At 41.8% G+C, this 22,297-nt stretch overlaps 1 protein-coding gene across 1 annotated transcript in view; it reads right to left on the bottom strand.

The window, feature by feature from the left end:
• Nucleotides 1-22,297, bottom strand: part of LOC122787918 (unconventional myosin-Vb-like) — a gene marked incomplete at its 5' end in the record, with an annotated part of 1,807,467 nt that overhangs the window by 1,353,427 nt on the left and 431,743 nt on the right. Inside the window, one exon of the mRNA XM_044054844.1 lies at nucleotides 14,123-14,204. Within this exon, the coding sequence (XP_043910779.1) occupies nucleotides 14,123-14,204 (82 nt within the window). The remainder of the gene's footprint in view (nucleotides 1-14,122; nucleotides 14,205-22,297) is intronic.

Genomic DNA, 22,297 nt, shown 5'->3' on the forward strand with positions numbered 1-22,297 from the left:
GATTTCTTTTCGTTTACTGTGTACCCTAGGCAAATTAGCAATCTTTTTTACAAATGCCAGATGCTTTAGAAGAATGTGGCAGTCATCCAAGTAGGGATATATTTGAATTCCTTTTTGTCTGCAAAATGCAATTACTGGTGCCAGGCATTTTGTGAAGACCCTGGGTGCAGTAGATAAGCCAAAGGGCAGAGCAGAGAATTGGTAATGCATTGAACCTGCTATGAATCTGAGGTATCTTCTGCATGATTGTCTGATTGGGACATGCAGGTATGCCTCCTTGAGGTCCAAGGTGACTGGCCAAGCCTTCTTGCCCAGCATGGGCAGAAGTTGCTGTAGTGTTAACATTTTGAATCTTGGAGCATCCAGGAAAGTATTTAGGATTGACAAGTTCAGTATTGGTCTCCAGGCTTTGTCCTTTCTGGGTACTAAGAAAAGTCTAGAGTAAAATCCTTGTCCTTGTTCTTGCTGAGAACTCTTTGAATAGCTTCCATCTCCATAAGAGCAGCAATCTGTTTTTGTGCCTCTGCCCATTGGTTTTGTGGCAGGTCTGGCATACTTTTTGATTTTGGAAGCATGTGAAAGTAGAACCTGTAACCCTGAGAAACAATATTCAGTACCCTTTTGTCCTGGGTGATTATGTGCCAATTTTTTGCGAAAAGTGCTAGCTTTCCCCCTAGGGGTGCTGCCAAAAGGTAAGCGCTTGGCATCTGTAGAGGAAGTCATTGGGACCGTTTCCTATAAGGCTGTGATTTGTCTTCTCCTCCTTTGGGGGCTGAAGCACCCCATTGTTTAGGTTTGTAGGAGCCTTGGAGCCGAGATCTTCCTCTTGGGTGTTTGTATCTGCCTCTTTGTTGTCTGACACTGGAAAGGACCAATTTTTTGAAGGCCAGTTTCTGCTAAATCTAGGTGGTTGAACCTGTAAGAAATCCTTTACTTTCTGCATTGATTTTGCTTTATCCTCCATTTTCTTTAACACCTCTTCTGCCTTAACACCAAACAAAGCATCATGCTGTAGAGGAGCATCCAATAATTTTACTTTAACATGGTCAGGTAAACTTTGTTCTTTCAACCAAGCATGCCTTCGAAAAAGAGCCTGTAACTGCGGCTCTACAAGAAGCCTCTAATGAATCTAAACCACATTGCAGTGTATTGCTTTCCCACTTATTCAACCGCATGCAATAAATCCTGCATTTCCTTACTGTCAGGACTTTCTGAATTTGAAACCATTTTCTGTTTTAATAATGACATGAGGTACTGTTGATATTTAAGCATGTGAAACTGGCAATTTAAAGCCCTTACAGCTAAAGTTACAGAAGTGTAAACTTTTTTCCCCCATCTGTCCAGAGCTCTGGAATTCCTATCTGAGGGGACAGGATTTTTAGCAGTGGAAGCCTTAACCCCTTTAGGACCCTGGGAAATTGTTTCTGGGTCTGCAGCTGGGTTTTTGTAAAGAAATTTATGAGTCCGGGACCCTGTAGTACCTGTCTGGCTTGACTGGTGCAGGGGGTAAAGAATCAGGAGACAGACTGGATTCAGAGAAAACAATATCCAGCATGGGGGGGGGGGGGATAAGCCAGGGTGCTGTGCTGTGGCAATAAAAGGAAGTCTCCGAGCCTTTTCTTGGATTCTGAGTAATCCTGGCTCTCCCAATGGAAATGCTCCCTCATGGTGTGCAGGGTTTCCCCAAAAGAATAATCCTCAGGCAGAGAGGCTGAAGGTATAGACTCTTCTGCATCAGAGTCCTTATAGGGAGGGAGAGAATATCCCTGATCAGAAGAGGAATCAGAGGAAATAGAAACCTGGTCAAAGAAATCATAGTCCGTGTCTTGCCAAGGCCTTTTGTCAGGAGGGGGGTGGGAACCCCTGATTAAAGTAATTAGGTCTTCGGCCATTTTAAGCATCTGTTTCTTTGGCATGGATGACAGTTCAGGAGAATGCTGTACTTGTTTCCTTGTCTTTAATGGAGTCTTTGACTTTGCCTTGGCTGCTGCAGTGGGCTTAATTGGAAGCTGTGAAGGTCTGAAAACACCCTCAGAAGCAGATGCCTGCTCAGCGGCTCCAAACCCATCTGAGGGAATAGTTTCCGTAGGCCCAATACCTTGAGTTTCCACAGGCCTCAGTGTATCCACATGGCTGTCGGTTGCGGCCTGTGGCTCTGAGGTAGCGGAGTGTAAGGGGTTGCAAAAGCACCTCACTGAGAACCGGCAAACCGGCGACTGGCCTAGAAGAGGCTTTGTCGTCGGTTTTGGACCTCGGATGCCTGTCCTTTTCTTTGTCTTTGCGTTTTTTATAAATTCCGGTCGTCAGCTGTTCCGACGGCATTATGTAATTAAACCTTCAGCCAAAATAATGTAAAGCAAAATCAAACAGACGTTTAATAGTGCGTTTATTGAATCCAGCACAAAACCGACAACTGGTAATGTCATGGTCAGGGCCTAGGCAAGGAATACAGTAAGAGTGAAAGTCCTTATGAGGTGTTTGCTTCCCACAAGAAATACAATTATTAACTTTTACTGACATCGGTCTGGAGCAAGAAAAGATTTTCCCAATGGGGGTACTTAGCTTTATTGAAGACTTCGGATCTGAAACTCAATTTTAAAAATCTCAGGAGTCGGCTGACCGGCACTTGCGAACTGCTTTTGCTTCAGGCACCGCGCGGCAAGAAAGACTGAAGAAAATGGCGTCGGTTGCATCTTTTATACCCCTGATGCACTGATGTCAGGGAAGAGGCGACAGCAACCGCCACCAGACCAAGACTTTGGAACTCGGGCTGAATGCGGGTTGCCTGCCAGCAGGATAACCCAAGTGTAATGACTGCAACAGTGAAACACGATGAACATCTGCCCTTTGGACAGGCCTGAATAGGTACAGTGAACGGTTTTACTGATTGGCTTGTAAGGTCGAATAGAGAGCCCTGTCCTTCTGTACAGTATAGGGGGGTCTAGTGCTAGGGTTTATAAGTGCTTGCTATGAGTTTTGAGCAAGTGCCAGGCTGAGAAATGAATGGTTTGAGTGCTTAAGTTGAAAGTTTGCCTAGTTCCAAGTGAAAAATTGAAGAGGAGACTTTGTGGAGCTGCGAATAGTTATACCCTAGCTAACAGGCGCTGCCCGGCACGCAAAACCGGGCAAATGCGTTTTTTATAGCAGGGAAATTAAACAGATACAAATTAGCCCAAAATGGCCAATAAACTACTAATTTCTGGGCTAATACCACTCCTACAGGGACAGATAGGTTGCTCAAAGCTCCCCTTTCTCACGGGTGAGCAGAGAAACTTCCTTCTATCCAAGTAAGGTATGGTCAAACACAGACTTGTAACACAGCCCTGAATTCAGCACTAACCTGAAAACTGGACTATACTAGCTTAGAAAGGTGGGAAACTAAGTATTTTTTTTTTGTTTTTTTTTCAGAAAAGCTACAAGGTATCCTTAGAAAATTCTCTGGCAGTGGACTGAGACTGGCTAGAAAAGTTCAGGAAGACTTCCAGGAAAAAAAATCGACCTTCTGTTCAGGAAGAAAAGCCCTTTGCATTACAGTGTCCATCAGGTAATCTAGAAACAATGCAGTGCAACTGTGTGAGAGAGGATTTTTGCATATTTATCTGGAATGCCAGATTTAGGAGAGAACTTGCCTGCACCTGATATTAGGAAAATACTCAGCTCAGATAAACAAGTCATAAGGAAAAATATGGATGCCCTGTAATTTGCAGTGGGCCACCACTGGGGTAAGAGACGTTGTAATGCTCTTTGTGCAGTGGACAGCCCAAACTGCAAGGCATATCATCCTGAACAAGAATTCTCAGTCCAAAGCCACCTCCCAGGTTGTCTCCTACACCTATAATGGATGGTTATCCCATGCTCAGATCGGATACTAGAACACTCACACAGGATGTGTCTGACCCCTAGGTCCATAGTGGCTGGGAAAGCTACACCAGAGGGATTCAAGGAAACCAGTAAGCCATATGAAGAACTGGCAATGGCCACTATATTGTCACCACCAAGGCACAGTGAGTCTGCACTGAAGGCAAGGACTCAAACTTCAGCTGTTTTTCTTTTTAGGTACTTTGAGAGAAGGACCAATAGGTCCAGTGTATGGAGCCATACTATATATAGCCTAGTAAGAAGCCCTATTACCAGTTAACTACCCTGGACAGAGTCGGTCAGAAGGTAAGTTGTCACTCGGTGCACATAAGCAGTACACAAACCTTCAAAATGTTCCAGTACTCCAACACAATTAAATGCACAAGCAGCACACAATTCCCCTGTTCAAAACAGAGATCTTTCCCAAAATGAACTGCTGACTTAAACCTCTGTCAGATAAGTTGTCATGAAACATTCACACCACACAACTATATTTCCCACAAAATAAACTTCGCAACTGACCAAAATCACAGATCTAAAGTGAAAACTCGTACCTAGGCCATAAAAGCTTAAACAGACAAGGTAAACCTAAAGCAATTCCTAGAACCATAATAGTGGTCCTTTGAATGACTTCCAGCATTACTGAAAAGCTGGCATTCTTAAAGAGAAGTGCAGCAATTCTGAAAAAAAAAAACAAAATATTCCTCAAAATATATAAATGTGGATGGGTTCCCCAAGGGGGACTTATCTGTCCAAAAGGAAGCCTTAGGCCAACTGCTGTTCCTGAGAAGCCTCAGAGCTGTATCTGCATGAGGAAGCAAAAAAGTCTGAAAGATTTTTAGTCACTCTGACTGCTTATATAGTTTCCTTCAAGAAGGGAGCGAACAGTGTGACAGTGCAAGAGGGGAGGAAATCTTTTGGAAGCTGGCCAGTTACAAACATATAGACTACTGCAGCAGTAAGAATGACTGGAAATTACATTTCAAAATCACATGTATAATTCCAGGATTTCTTTTTTGAGAACTGTAATTCCATGTAGAGATAGTAAATGGGGTTGTTTTTAGGGAGTCAGGGCTTTCTTTGATTCTGCACTCATGGGACTGATCCACATTTATTCATGATGGAATATGATTGAAGCTTCCAGACTCATCCATTATATAACAAGCTGTATACACTCACTAGTGAGTTTTGGGTGGCCGAGGGTTACTGTACCACAGAGCAGCAGTGAGAAGCATTGTATTGCCTTGTCAATGACCGCTTTTTCTTCAAAGTGCAGTGACCTCAAAGTGAGAATACTGAAGCTTCAATGAGTGCAGACAGCTTGACCTTTTGCAGTAAAAGGTATATTTTTGACACAACTGCTCAAACTGAGCAGCTCCAGTACTTATGAAAATCTATATACTGAGAACTTGTGACCAGCCAAATCTGAGGTTAGCTTTCTGGCAAAAAGCATATAAAGTAGATCCTGTGCAAGGCAGAACTGTCACAGATAAAGTTTTTCAAGGGTAAGATTGGAGAACTTGTTAACGGGGAATATTCAAAAGATAACATTTATATTGGTAAATATCAGAAGGAATCGAGACACACGAGATATGATAGCTTGCAACTTTTAGAAAAGTTCTGCATTATGCACCTGGAGCACATGAATCAAATGCAAAGCAGATAATATACCCAAGGTTTCAGAAATGGAAAAATACATAAATTGCCAGTGAGAAGATAATGTGACACTGAGGTGGTTAAGTCTTGCAAAATGGTAGAGTTTGTAAGAAAAGGAGGTAGACTCTGAAGATACAGGTGTGAGCACCTCATTTTAGGTAAGATGAGAGTGGATACAATATGGGAAAATATACAGATCAGCTATTTACCTCACATAGAGGGTGCAGATATAAATATGTGCTCATTGTAATTGGGTTGATATACAACTTTAACTTTCAAATAGCAGATCATTGTTGGATAAAGTAATACAGTATGAAAGTATAATAAATGTGCCAGCAGAAATCTACCAACTGAGGAAAAGTCATAGCATAAGGACATGATTAAGGCTAATTAAGGCCAAAGATGTGTGGACATTTTAAGGGAATGATATGGAAATATAACCTCCTATAGTTTGAACCAGATGAAGTAGATACCAGAAATAGGAAGGGACAGAATGACGTGAGGAAATTGCTGCAAAGAAATTGCAAATAAAATGCTGTACAGTGAGACAAACCCTAACTATTATCCAGACAGCTAAGCTACATCTGCTACTTCTATTCTCTTTTTAAAGGACTCTGGCTCTAATCTAATAAATACTAAGCATATGGGGACCTGAACATTCACAATAAAGCATTTATATGCACACAGCACAGTAGTAAAAAGTACAGTTTTGTACCTACCATAAATGTAGATGTTCGAAGATCCACATTGCTGCAGTCCTTACACTTGGGTAGTCCGCTGTCCTCGGTCGGCCCGAATATCAAAGTATAAGGCTGACATCGGTCAAGGCGCATCTGACTGACATCAGGACGTCAGGGTACAAATGCGCATGACCGACGTCATATCCTCAGTCTTTTCTTGCCCCAGATGTCAGAAGACCCTAAAAATAAAGGTCAAAACCAAAAGACAGCAAACAAACAACCAACCACCCGTGCACTAATTATATGTACAATATATACAATATACATAATATTTACAACCCAACCCACACAACCACCTCCAACTACAGAGGGGAAGGAGGGAGGGTAAATTGGACTGCAGCAATGTGGATCTTCGAACATCTACATTTATGGTAGGTACAAAACTGTACTATGTTCTTCATCTCACATTGCTGCAGTCCTTACACTTGGGTAGAATCCCAAAGCAGAGGTAAGGGAGGATGGCCAAACTATAAGGAAGCAGGAGCTGCCAAAATGCCCTGCAAAACAGCAGTGGCAAAACCAGCCCTGGATTTAGAGTAAAGTGGTAGGTGATAATGCTTGGAGAAAGTATGCACTGAACTCCAAGTAGCTGCCTCCAAAATATCCTTGGTTGCCACCCCCCTCAAAAAAGCTGTCGAAGTGGCAGTAGCCCTAGTGGAATGAGGCCTAATCCCAGCTGGAATCTCCTTGCCATGATGGGAATAACAGAAAGCAATGCAAAACCCAGTCCACTTAGAAATAGTTTGTTTTGACACAGGCTTGCCCTGAGAACTCAAAGCAAAAGAAACAAGTAACTGCTGAGACTGCCTGAACCCTTTAGTTCTGTCCAAATAATATCGCAACTGCCTGTGTACATCTAAAGTGTGCAAAATCTTTTCCCCTTTATTTTGGGGATTTGCATAAAAAGTAGGCAAATGAATAGTTTGGTTTAAAGCCACACTAGAAACCACTTTAGGCATAAAGGAAGGATTAGTACGTAAAGATACCCTATCCTTATGGAAAATTAAGAAAGGCTCAACCGCCATAAGGGCCTGTAATTCAGATACCCTTCTTGCAGAGGTAATGGCCAACAAAAAAGCAGTCTTCCATGATAAATATTTCAACTCAGTAGTAGCTGCAGGCTCAAAAGGTTGTAGAGTGAGTTTCTCCAACACAAAATTGAGATCCCAAGCAGGAGTAGGAGCTCACGTGGGGTCTTATATTCTTTGCCCCTCTAAGAAATTGCTTGAACAAAGGATGAGAAAACAATGGTGGGTCACAGTCATAGTGAGCTGAAATTGCTGCAGCATGAACCTTAATAGAAGAGAAGGACAAACCTTTGTCCAGTAACTCAGTAAGATATTGAAGAGCCACACTTAAATTAGGCTCAGAAACATCAAAATCCTTTGCTGCACTCCAAAATAAAAATCTCTTCCATTTATCTGCGTACACTTTCCTTGTACTAGGCCTTCTAGCTTCCAAAATCACATTCAAAACTTGTTGTGGAAGTTGAGACCCTCTATGGTTCAAAATAGAATATGCCAGGCTGTTAGGTGAAGAGTGAAGTTTGACACTGAGCAAATGACTGTCCTCCTGGGACAACAGGTGTGGAATCGAAGGCAAAGGCCATGGAGGCTTCCGAACCAGACTCCTCAGTAATGGGTACCAGTGCTGTCGAGGCCAATCTGGAGCTATTAAAATCATCCTTGGCTTGTCCTGTCTGACCTTTAGAAGTACCTTTGGGAGGAGAGGCAGAGGTGGAAAGGCATACACATGGAGATTGCTCCAATTGAAAGAAAGAGCATCCACTTTCCAAGCTGTGGGATGAAACCTTTTCGTGCAAAACTTTGGCAGCTGATGGTTTAGTGGAGAAGCGAACAGATCTATGTCTGGAGTTCCCCATGACACTGTCAATTTCTGAAATACATGAGGATCCAATTTCCACTCGTGGGGATCCATAATTCGTCTGCTCAACACATCTGCTAAGGAGTTCTGTGCTCCCGGCAGAAACCTTGCCTGAAGATTGAGCTGTAAACTGAGAGCAGTCTCCCACAAAATCATTGCTTGCCTGCATAGAGGATAAGAATGTGTTCCCCCTTGCTTGTTGATGTACCACATGACAGTTGTGTTGTCTGTTAGAACCAACACCTGCCCTGGAAGAAGTAAATCCTTGAAAGCTATTAATGCAAACTGGACTGCTAACATCTCCTTCAGATTGATATGTAGATGTTGTAGTCTGGCAGGCCACTTGTCTTGTATCCACTTTCCATTTAGATGAGCTCCCCAAGCTTTGTCTGAGGCATCTGTCGTTAAAATCTGACTCGCCTCTGGCCGGGTCACAGAGAGTCCCTTGTTTAGGTGACATTCCTGAGCCCACCACAAAAATTCCTTTCGAATGCAAGGTATTATTTGAATGACAGTGTCTAGATCCTGACAGTGCTGTGTCCATACATTTTTGAGATACCATTGCAGCTTCCTCATATGCAGTTTGGCATTGGGAAGCACCAGAATACAAGATGCCATGAACCCTAAGGCTTGAAGGACTGTCCTTGCAGTCAGCCCGGACTGATGAGATAGTTGATGGAAGTAAAGGGAAAGATTCATTTGTTTGTCCGGGGTCAAAAAGGCCATCTGGGATGCTGTATTCAGTCTCACACCCAGAAAGCACATGTCTTGAGAGGGTACTAGACTGGACTTTATTTCGTTCACAGAATACCCCAGGCATCTTAGCACTGCTATCACATATTCCAAATGATGAAGAAGCTCTTCCCTTCCTTGAGCCAGAATCAGGCAATCGTCCAAATAAGGATAGATCTGTATTCCTTTTAGCCTGAAGAAAGCTATCACTGGAGCCAGAACTTTCGTGAACACTCTGGGCGCAGTAGATAAGCCAAAGGGCAATGCAGAGAACTGATAGTGAGAAGTCCCAGCTCGAAAACGCAGATACTTCCTGCAACTTAGTCTGATAGGAACATGAAGGTAAGCCTCCTTGAGATCCAAAGTTACCATCCAATGATCTTTGCCCAGCAGAGGTAAAAGCTGTTGTAACGTCAACATTTTGAACTTGGGAATGTCCAGATAAGTGTTGAGGATAGATAAATCCAAAATTGGTCTCCACGTGTTCCCCTTTTTTGGTACTAGGAACAGGCGAGAATAAAATCCTAGGCCCACTTCTGGCATAGGGACCGGCTGTATGACCCCTAGCTGAAGTAACAGAGAAATTTGCTTGTGAGCCTCTATTCTTTGTTGAGGAGGAACGTCTGGCATGCCTCTGAAAGGAGGCAAAGTATGGAAATAAAACCTGTAACCGTGGTGTATGATATCCAATACCCATCTGTCTTGGGTAATTAAACTCCAATTTTCTTTGAAAAGTGCCAACCTTCCTCCCAAAGGTGCCGCCAGATGAGAAGGCTCTGGCAGCTGAAAAGGTAGGTCATTGGATCTGTTTACGAAAGGACTGACCCCTGCCCTCACCTGAAGATTGTGCAGGAGAGCTCCCTGTTCTAGGCCTGAAAGAGCCCTGAGCTCTGCCCCTACCACGTCTAGATCTACCCCTAGACTGGGAATCATAAGAAGGATACGTCCACCCTTTAGAAGGCCAATTTCTACTAAACTTTGGTGGCTGAACCTGCAAAAAATCTTTAACAGTCTGCATAGACTTAGCCTTGTCCTCCATTTTCTTTAAAACTGCCTCAACAGGAGAATCAAACAACACATCAGATTGTAAGGGAGCATCTAAAATCCTAGTTTTAACATGGTCAGATAAATTTTGATCCCTCAGCCAGGCGTGCCTGCAAAGAACTGACCCAGTGGCAGCCACCCTAGACGAGGCCTGTACAGCATCAAAACCACATTGCAAAGAATGCTTACCCACCTGTTCAGAAACATGTACTAAATCTTGTAACTCTTTACAATCAATACCTTCCGCCAGAGCATCAACCTTAGACTTCAATTGTGAAAGGAGATAGTTTTGGTATTTCAACATGTGAAACTGGCAATTCAAAGCCCTCATAGCTAGAGTGGAAGAAGTATAAACTTTCTTTCCCCATCTATCCAAGGCCCTGGCCTCTTTATCTGCAGGAACCGGATTCTTGACAACAGAAGCCTTAACACCTTTAGGCCCCTGGCTAACAGTTTCTGGGTCTGCCCTAGGACTCTTAAAAAGATACTTATGAGCTTCAGGCACCCTGTAATACCTATCCGGTTTAACAGGAGCAGGAGGCAAAGAATCAGGATTAAGAGAAGCCTCAGTAAAAACATCTTCCACTACATCCAAAACAGGAGGTATAGCCAAAGGCCTATGCTGGGGTAAAGACAAAAATTCCCTAAGCCTTTTCCTGGAATCAGAGAAGTCCTGACCTTCCCAGTTAAAATGCTCCCTCATGGAATGAAGAGTTTCTGAAAAAGAAAAATCCTCAGGAGGAGAAGCAGAAGGAGTAGAATCATCCACATCAGAATCAGAATAGGGAGAGTACTCCTGCAAGTCTTCAGCCGAAGACTCTGAAACATCCGAAGCCTGCTCAAAACTCCCTAGCTCAGGCTCCACCCTAGGTCTCTTATCAGGAGGGGGCAAAGAACCCCTAATCAAAGTAATCAAATCTTCTGCCATTTTAAGCATATGCTTCTTGGGCACAGTTCCAGAAGAACTAGGGGTGACACCAACTGAAGCTAAACCCGGCCTGCCTCTAGGAGAAGCCTTGGAAACAGAAGGAGAGGGCCTAACCACCCTAGGCAGGGAGGGGAGAATAGTAACCTGAGAAGCCCCCTCACCCTGGCCTGCCTCCTGAGAGGCCACATCCTGCAATAACAAAGTTTCCCCCTGGGAACCCAAAGAAACCTCCGGTGGAACCACCGGCTCCACCGACACCTCTAAAGAACCGGCGTCCGGTACGGACAGTTCTTCTGGCCTAGGCTTAACTGCTTTGTCCTTGCGCTTCTTCGAAGAAGCGGGCGTCGGAGCATCCGACGGCATTCTATAATTGCACCGCTTCCCGAAGACTAACCTGGCACAATCTAATCTCCTCTTTATAGTGCGCTTATTGAATCTAGCACAAGAGCGACACCCAACAACGTCGTGCTCAGGCCCTAAACAAGGAATACACAAAGTATGATAGTCTCTATGCGGTATCTGTTTCCCACAAGAAATACAATTATTCACTTTTTCTGACATCCGGTAAACCACCGAGGCAAGAAAAAACTAAAATATTCCCCAACGGGGTACTTAGCCAACTTTGACTCTGTCTGAAACTCCGAAATCGAAAAATTTCAGAACGCCAACCGGCACTTGCAATACTGCTTCTGCATCGGACCATGCGGCAAAAAAGACTGAGGATATGACGTCGGTCATGCGCATTTGTACCCTGACGTCCTGATGTCAGTCAAATGCGCCTTGACCGACGTCAGCCTTATACTTTGATATTCGGGCCGACCGAGGACAGCGGACTACCCAAGTGTAAGGACTGCAGCAATGTGAGATGAAGAACATCTATATTATACTAAGTATTCATGGTGTCAATAAAAATTCTAACCTCAACAGCGCAATTATGACCTCAATCTGTATTCAACATTCAGCTGAGAACCTTCAATTTCACTAAAAATTTTGCAAAAGAACTTAGCATTTCAATAAAATAAACCATTCTAAGACAGAAAAACTAACAGAAGTTGTAGGCAACTTTACCAGCAAATATTCAATACAGTTGTAAGTTGAACAAAAAAGTAGTAACACAGCAAAAACCTTTAATACCATCTTACAGCTTTCAAAATATAGGTCATGTATGGAGGGATTAACAGTCAATAAAAAATTAAAATAGTAAACAGATTTAAAAACATCACGAAGAAGGTCGGTGCAATCCAAAAACAGGCTTGTAACATGTAATAAGTTTTGGAGGAATAAATTCTGACAAAAAAAAAAACAGTTGTAAAGAAGCTTGCTGCACAGACTTTTTACAGTCTTGCAAATAAATGAGCTTGGTTATTATGACACCTGAGAAGTATGGTCTAGCTAGCATTTATGATGCAATGTACCAGATATATACATGGGCCAGATTAACAGGATATGTATTAATATACAAAAAAAAAAAGATCAAAGTTATAAGAAAACACTGTACAGAATATGTTAGCACTGAATACTGATGCAAACCACGGGTGTCACAAATAGGTCAATCATTGAGTACAATGCCCCATTTGGCGTGTACTCACTAGACACCTGCAACAACTAAGGAGGCCGCAAAAGTACCTCACAAAGAGGATACTAGGCCTTAAACACTTGTCCTATATGGTCAGACTCAAAAAAACTAACTATTCTCTGCCTCATATCACCTACTTAGAGGCAATCTCTGCTCGACTTACAAAGCCATGTCTGACCCAGCTCCGTTAGAAATGCTACATCTAAAGAAATCCCAATCCCTCCACACCACATGCTCCAGAGACCTCAACCTCATTATCACAATTAACAGAACATGCTGGAAGGACAGATTCATAACCCAGAGACTGCCCATGCTATGGAATAGACTTCCCATACATGTCAAGCAGAGCACCTCGCTGACCCTCTTCAAGAGAAATCTTGATGAGTGGATGGGAAACAGAAAATTCACCCTGGGGATAACTCCAGTGGCTCTACTCGACAGAGGCACTGGGAACCAAGTTTGTGTGGCACTATGCCAGGGAAATCCTATGGCTAGGCTTGTAAAGGCCCTAGGGCCATTAGCCTAGTACATATACCTATGAACTAAACTTGGAGACAGTACAGGAAAAAGAGGTATAATATAAATTTTTCTTTTCATTTTTAACTGTCTTAATTTCTACTATGCATGATAAAATGTACACATCCTCAAAAAGACCTCGAGGACCCCCTCCCTCATAATTCTCATCATGCCATTGAAAACATCAGCCACACTGGTATAACATGCAGTGAATCTGGGTCGAGCCCACACTTTATTGTAACACACTGCTTAATAAGACAACTTGGTATATTTTTGGGACACCTCTCCATGCTTTACTATCTAGACTCCTCACCCCAGGTACGCTCTGCGCGAGCCCTTTGGCCTACTCACTCACAGAGTGAAAAATTGGATACCAGGAGTTGTGCCATCACTTTGTGGTGCTGTATTTTTTTTTTTTTAAATTTATACCCTAACTTCCTGCACATATCTAGTAAGCATTTGTGTGAAAGCCATTCAATGGGGCCATGACAATGGTCTGCTCTTCACATCCACAAGTGCAGTAAAAGCCTGCAAAGGTCACACACTTGCATTTCTCATCTTCATCATGGGAACTGGTTCATCATGGGAATTGGTCTATCATGCGTCTCTCCTGACACAGGCCCCACCCCTCCATCTGAGGGAGGTGAAGAGACTCAGACCCTTTATTCCTCTTTCTCCTCATGCCACTTCCAGTAGGTGCCCAGAGCTATTTTAGCTGTCACCTGGTTGTAGTCATGATGCCGCCCTGTATGCCAATGGAGTTAGCCTAGTCATCATAGTTCTTAATAACCCTATACATACACACACACACATACATATTTAGATATATATTTTAACAACTATCCTAATGTCTTACAGTAGTGGGGTTTATTCAGTGAAAATCACATTTTTTAAACTTGTCTAGTAAGAAAAAAACTAAAGAGCAGAAATGAAATAATGATGCATTTGTTTTTTTCACACAGGTCACAAGATCATATTTAAACATACTTTGCAAAGCATATGGTATGGGCACATTTCAGGAACTAAACTTTCTGTATGGGTTCTGGTACTTTCTTTTTTCAACAACTAAATTTATAACACTGGGAAGGAGTTATTAAGGGGCATAGCTGTGGATGTACAGTAACACTGACACAAACGGCAAAGCAAAATGACACTTGGAAGGGGAAAAAAGTAAGGAATCAATCCTACCATGTTAAACTGCTGCTGTAACTTTTCATTCGCATAATTGATGCAGAACTGTTCAAAACTGTTAACTTCGAAAGTTTCAAACCTGAGGAAAGATGAAGAAAGTTGATCATTTTGGACAATACAGTATGTACTCAGCTTAATCTTTTTCAGCGACAAAGCAAGATCTGTATTTTAATCACTCCAGTTAACTTAAAAAAAAATAGGAATGAATTTTGCACAAAAAATGTTTCTAGATAATTAGAGCAAAATATAATTGGTAAAATATTTAGATTTTCCCAGAAAATATCTCTCTTAATGCCCAGCCCTACCTGAACCTGACATCTTTTTCTTTCAGCTGTTCCCATTTCTTCCTGTTCTTAACATCTTTATCTGCCATACCAACCACCTGCATTGTCCTCTCTCACCACATCCATCAACCTTAAATGAGTCCTTCCTCTTTTCCTCTTACCTGGCAGCTTCATCCTTAGCATCCTGCCTGAACCTGACAAACATTCATAATTCTACTTCACCAAGATGAAAAACTAAACAAAAAAACACAGAATGCCAAAATAATGAAAATATCGACAGACAAAATGCAAGCACACAATGTTGAAGCTTTCTAATTCAGCAGGAAGGTAGGGGATGTGCACATTATACACACCAACTAAAATAGGGCACAACCTCAGGAAGGGATAAGTATTTAAGTATTCCAACCTTAAGAGTTTAAGCAAAAAAGTAGTGGAAGTACACACAGAATCCCCATTCAGAGACTATGAAGTTCAAGTTTCTTTTCTGTCATAGTTGCGCGGAACAAAAGACATGCTCTCCATGCATTTGTTTTTTCTTTATGTTTGTACTTATGGTAAAAGCAGCAAATACGTAAAAGGCAGACTCATGCAATATCCATCTCTGTTTAAAAAGTAAAAGAATTTGACAAACAGTGAAGAAATCACACGTAGACCAAAGTGGTAGATTAGGTGGGTGTATGAGAAAACATGAAAAAATGATGAAAACTGAATGCTGAAAATGTAAAGGACCATTGGAAGCGTTTCTTTTGTTAAACAACCTATGCAATGTGATGCTTGGTAAGGGAACAGTTTACCACAAGTATATAGTGCAATTTTCAAGGAACATGATGGTATGTATGATACCTTATGCCAGTAATCAACAAAACGTATTAAAAGACAAATACAGCAACAACAGGCATACAGTGGACATCTATGCAATAACTCAAAGGAAAAGCACAATAGTAAGTCATCTTTATGTAATGCAAGCCAATCAGCATTAGCATTCAGTAATGGATAAATTAAAAAGGAACTTTGTTATGACAAAGCTGAAACAAGGGAACAAAATCAGGGACAGGATTAGCAGTTTGGGAGCTCCCTACAAGGATCAAAGTTAGGTAACAGACTGGAAGTGTCTGGGGATGCCCTCTCTCTGCCACCCCTCCTAAACAACTTTTTAGTTCATGCTGCAAAGTTTTATGAGTAGTATGTACAGACTGAACTGTATCTAAAATGTTCTTATACTATGACAGGCCTGTGCACACCACCATGATGACCTATCTCACTGAGGGTCAGTCACAGTAACTTGCATTTATTTGCAATGCTATTAGATTAGAACAACCCTATGCAAAGTGCTGGCCTTAAGTAAAATGATGCCCAAGGTAAAGGGCTTCATGTTGTCCACCACTGCCTTCTGTTTCACCATTTCACACACATCTAATGATCTACCTTGCCCCCCCCCCCCCCAACGAAAACATTTTGAACCAGCTGTGTTCTGAACAAAAATAACGAATAAGAAAAAAAAAATCAGGCTTACTTTTTTCTTTCAAGTAGACATTATACTGTTGGCCTCTCTACCACACTCCAAAGACAGTCAATGCTTGTATATCCCTCTGGTGTTAAAGTTGGATGAAAACAAAGGTACAAATGACCAGAGTCATGTATTTTAAGTGACTATCATAATACATATTTACAGCTGGTCTCCTCACCCCTATTCCCGATGTGAGATGTTAAAGTGAAACAATATGATCACAGTAACGTATTTCAATTTGTTTCTCCTGGACAGTACACTACCCTTACACTACAGAAGCCTTCTCTGCACACCTCTGAGTTCTATGAGAGAAGTAGAAGAAATAATGACCACACTGCCCCAGCTACAACACAAACTATGACGACCTCCTGGGCACACCACTGAGGTTTGCTTGTGAGGAAAATTTAAAAAAAATAAATGTGATACCATCCCCATCCCCATCCCCCTATACAAGCTATTTCAATCTTTTATACACACCTCTGAGCAGGGCTAATTTTAGAATGGGTCAAACTGAGGATAGAGGTCACCACTATGTTCATGTCAAAATCCATGTATACAGTCTGGGGTGCAGGGGCCATCAGCTTAACTGTCTGAATGCTCTACAATATATTTTATGCCTTATTTTGGAATAACATTTAATTGTTAACTGCACTTTTTTATTGCTACTCAAAAAAAGTCATTCAGTGTCTGAAATTATGTGCATTCACAGATAAGAATCAGTCTCTGCCAAGGAAGATTTATCATAAAATTCAGAAGCATGCTGCACATTTACCTTCAGAGAAACTGGAGGAAAGCCAGTTTGTCTATGGCATGCATTTGGGGTACTACAGGAAACCAGATCATATAGATAAATCCATGCAGGGGACAGGGAGGACATGTAGGCACCACTTAAAAAAAGCCACAACCAAAAACTCAAGCAGATTAATGCTCTGTGGAATAGCAATGCCACTCACCACAGCACTGTACTAATGAGCAGCTGCTTTCATGTACATCCTGATCTAGACAATCTACCAGAGAGAGCCACCTATCAAGTGCACGGCGCATGCCTGCTATGGTAAGTGAAAGAAATTATGGCCATCTTGTTTCTCAAAAAACATTAATTACCACCACACTACACACAAGCAGAATGACAATGCTAATGATGTTTGTGACAGAAGTGAAAGGAATTTTATCTGGTTTACTAATCTAACAATGCTACTACCACCCCCCATCCCCACACACACACACACACACACACACACACACACACACACACACACACACACACACACACACACACTAAAGCAATATTAGTTTTACATGGACTGCAGCATACTGTTCCCTGCTAGCACTGCTACAACAGACCACTGACTGTTATTTAGCAGTCATTAAACAGTAGGGTCAATTAATTTTATTCACCTCATTTAAGAGGAATGCATACTATCACTGTTTCTGATTTCACTATGTCACTGATCTTGCCCCATATTTCTGCTGTTTCTTGTACAATATTTGATTTGGTGGTAAACCATTCAGGATTACAGTCGATAATGCCAAATGTTACAGTTTCATACTTTTTAATTGTTCAGAAACAGCATGTTGGTGCAAAATGTGTTACTTATTACATTTTAAGTAAATTAGATTTAAAAAAGTTTTCCTTATTTTGAACCTTTGTTCTATTTTTGGGTTTGAACAGAATTCTTGGGCAAAAATGTTCAGACTTATAGTAGCCAGTGCCCTACCAGTATTTATAAAGCACCCTGAAAAAGAAATCATCCCTGAGAAACACAGATTGGTCACACTGAGCTAACAATCTCTTGCACTTACCTTGTTCACACTGATTCACTGATTATTGGGGCTTTATCCTAACAGTGTCATATTACAGCCATGTTTAGGATAAAGCACATAACTGGAAAATAATATTTTTTTCTCCTCATCCTCCCCTTAACCAGCAGCAGCTTTTCCCCCACACAGTCAGAATGATCACCCCCCCCCCCCCAATGTGGGTTTGCTGGTGCCTACCATTGGCTATGAACCAAGTTTTGGTAGAGAGAATGCCCACCAGTGAGATTTATCTGTGTCAAGTACACTATGTCATTGATAAAACATTTAATGAAATTATGAAGCCTGCTACTTGACAAAACGTGGTCACCACAACCAGACATATCTTTGAATTTTGAAGAAGAAATTGGGCCAGTACTTAAAATTGTTTATCCTACAAGTTATTACGCACCTGGTTTATTAAGTATATAAGATTTCTGTATTAGTTTTTTCTTGGTTTGAAAAACATGTAACAATATATCAAAATAAGATAACTTGCTAGTTGGGGATCCCTCAGGTTCATTAACTGCAAGATTTGATGGCACCTAAACTGGCTATGAACAGAATGATATATTTAATTATTTTGGAATATAAAATGTAAAAACAAAATGAAGCAATTTTCACAGAATATTGAAAAACTACTGAGTAGAAGTATCATATATTTTTATTTTGAGTGGATTGTAGTAAACTGTATGTAGATCAGTTCATCAAAACGCAATTCATCGAAGAAAAACAAGCAAGGAGACATGGATCCCCTGCCCTCAAAGGACCCATGTTAAAGCTGGTTTCAGAGGTTTGCTGAGTCATGTTTAAGTGGATTGTGATCAACATTGCATACAATGGTCAAAATTCATTTAACATTATTTCTACCAGATTACAGCTGCTCAAAGTGCCTGCTTAAACAAAACAGCATCGGGGTTTCAGAGTAAAATTAAAATTTTTATACTGAGGTGGCAACCCTCAGACTGGGCATAAAAGCAAGGCACAATCTGTCCAAGGTGCTAGAGGCTTTGATATGTGTATGTTAAATACCATATACCACTTATCAAAATGAGTAGAAATAGCTTTTAAAATACACATACATTTATATATATATATATATATATATATATATATATATATATATATATATATATATATACACACACACACATACACACACACATACTAAATATGTTTGCAAGAAAATCCTACACAACTGCAAATTTGAAAAAGAAAGTTGCAAAAAAAAAATGACAGCAAAGATGCAGAAGACTGATAATTTCTGCTGCTCAGTTCACTTCTTAAGACTGGAGTGGTATCCTTCAAGGCCCCCGAGCCAGTGGAAACCACAACCCACGCTGCTGAAACCCTTACAAATGCCTTCTACGAGCACCTCCAGGAATGTATGGATCAAGCAATCCCTAATAAAATAAAGACCCTTTCCACCAAAGGCAGGCGCCCGGTCTGGTGGACCCCAGCCATAAACAAACTCTACAACAAGAGGAGAAAGCTACTACATGACAGAGCAAAATCCCTAAAAGGGAAGGCATCTCTGATCAATACTAGCAAAAAACTATGATCACTCATAAAATCATCCAAGGCCAACTTTGAGAGAAAAATCGCTAATGACACAAAAGACAATCATAAGGCCTTCTTCAGCTATGTTAGAAACCTAGGTGGAAACTCCCAGATATGCTCAGAATTAGTCCAAAATGATAAAAAAAAATCACTGAACCCACAGACATTGCCAACATACTGGCAGACAGGTTCAGTGCAAATTTCTCCCCTCCCTCCCCCCCAAAAGGAGAAATATCTATCCCACCAGAGTCTAGCCTCCCAAACATCTCAGATGCCCAGGTGAGAGCTGCTCTCTCTAAAGCAAAAAACACAGCATCAATGGGACCGGACGGTGTCCCCGGCTCAATGAGGAACTAAACCCACACATAAGGCTGCTGTTTAATCTTAGCCTTACTACAGGATACGTACCCAAAGAATGGCGTACGGCAACTGTGGTCCCACTCCACAAAGGTGGTGCTTCTACGGACCCTGGAAATTACCGCCCCATAAGCTTGGCGAGCCTGGTCTGCAAAGCTATGGAGAGGATCATAATGGAACTCATAAAGACATTGGGGACCTACAGACACTGGATCCTACCCAATTTGGCTTTGTCAAGGGCAGATCCTGCCTCTTGAACTTGGTCGACTTTTTTGAAAGTCACTAAGGCCATTGATGAGGGTAAGGCAGTTCACAGCCTACCTTGACCTAGCAAAAGCGTTCGACACAATACCCCACTCGGGCATCATAGAAAAGCTCACCAGCTTAGATGTAAACCCATATGTCACAAGATGGGTTGCAAATTGGCTCAAGGACAGAACACACAGGGTTAGAGTTGCTGGTGCCATGTCAGACTCTAAGCCGGTCACGAGTGGTGTCCCACAGGGCTCAGTCCTGGGCCCCCTCTTGTTCGGCATTTATTTTTCTGAAGTGCAGGCAAATATAGGGGGATTGTGGCTGACAAAATTTGCAGATGACTGCAAACTGGGCACCATAACTGACACTCCATCAGACACAGACATCCTCCAGAGAGGTCTCATAGAAATGGATAACTGGTGCCAGAGCCATGGCCTTAAGCTAAATGCCAAAAAATGTATAGTCATACCCTTTGGGAAAAACAAGGTAACCCCTAATTACCACATAGGTGGTAATCCACTGGGGACCCAAGTTGACAGTAACCTCTCTTTTGACACTCACATTGCCAAAGTGGTTAGGAAGACCTTCTACATTGCCCACCTGATCATGAAGGGATTCACATCCAGATCAGGAGAGGTCATTGTACCCCTGTACTCTTCACTTATCAGACCAATGATTGAGTACAACGCCCCATTCAGAATGTACCTTACCCGACACCTGCAGCAGTTGGAAAGACCCCAAAAGTTCCTCACCAAAAGGATAAAGGGGCTCAAACATATGTCATACGATGCCCGACTGAAGAAACTCCAGCTCTATTCAGTCGCATACAGTCTGCTCAGAGGTGATCTGTGCCTGACATACAAGGCCATGTCCAACCCGGAATTAATGGACATGCTCCACCTCAAAAAATCCAAATCCACCAGAGCCACGAGAGCAAGAGACTTAAACCTCAACACGGATATAAATAGGACATGCTGGAGGGACAGATTCATCACCCAGAGACTCCCTACACTATGGAACAGAATCCCAGTCCATGTGAGGCAGAGCCCCTCACTGACTGTTCAAGAGAAATCTTGATGAGTGGATGGGAGATCGTAGGTTTACCCCGGGAATCATCTCTGTGTCACTGCTGGACAGAGGCACAGCAAACTAATCGGTATAGTATTCTCATCCTAAGGGGTGGTGAAAGCCACACACACTCTGGCTAGGCTTATAAATGCCCTAGGGCAGATAGCCTAGTATGAACCTATGAACCTATTCAAATTCAACCCTTTCATATTTAGCAATGTTTAAACATGTAAAGTTGCAACCTTTCTATCCTACAATTAATTAGATACTTTTGAACAATGTCACACTCATATGCATTAAAACAACATTCAAGAACAATTACCAGTTTTATAATCACATTCTCTGTAGTAACCAAAAAAAAGAAATTATGTACTTGCCATAACGTTCCATGTGAGCTGTTCATCTCGCCTTCATTCTTACAGATGGGATCGGAGCCAATCCTTGGCTCCTTGTCGGCCTACTACAAAGCTCGAGGTCTTCAGACAATTCGAGGCCAAGTCCCTATCCCATGATGCACCTAGAGTTACCTCAGATCTTGTTTGCTGCGTATAATACCATGTGTTATTCTATCACTCTAAGAGAAAGCCATAGAAAGATTCAGCAACCAGGAAGAATCTAGTATCTTGGGCCTCAAAAAAACCCTGGAGAGGGTAGGAGGGTGGGAAGTAAGAATGAAGGTGAGATGAACAACTCACATGAAATGTTATGGCAACTACATAACTTCTTTATGTGAAGTTCTATCTCTCCGTTCATTCTTAGAGATGGGTAGCGTCCCAAGCACCATCCTTCTCAGGTGGCTCACAGGAGTATGTTTTTTAGGACAGTAGACCCAAACGAAGCCCTGTCAACTTTGTAATGAGTGATAAAGGTATGAGGTTTTGACCAAGTGGCTGCTGCATAAATGTTATCTATAAAAGTCTAGCAGAAAAGGCAGAGGATGTAGATATGGCTCTGGAAGAATGAGCCTTAATTTTGTGATGTAAGGGCATATTAGCAGCTGAATAACCAAATGTGATACAATCGGATAACCAGAGTTGTTTTTGCCACTGGCATACCTTTTCTGGAATCTGAAAATTAAACAAAAAGCTGTTCCGATTTCCTGAACTCTTTTGTTCTAGCCAAGTAAAATCTGAGCTGTCTATGAACATCAAGCTTGTGCAGTATATACTCTAAGTTGTTGGCGTGTTTGGGGAAGAACACTGGCAAATCTATAATTTGGTTAAGGTTAGTTTCAGTATAAACTTTGGGCAAAAATGAGTGATTAGTTAGCAGTGAGACTCTGTCAGCATGGAAAATCAAATAGGGAGGCTTTATGGACAAGGCTTGAAGATCTAACACTCTGCA

This window comes from Protopterus annectens, chromosome 13.part0 (assembly GCF_019279795.1).
Source record: "Protopterus annectens isolate FY-2018-M chromosome 13.part0, PAN1.0, whole genome shotgun sequence".
Classification (NCBI taxonomy): domain Eukaryota; kingdom Metazoa; phylum Chordata; order Ceratodontiformes; family Protopteridae; genus Protopterus; species Protopterus annectens.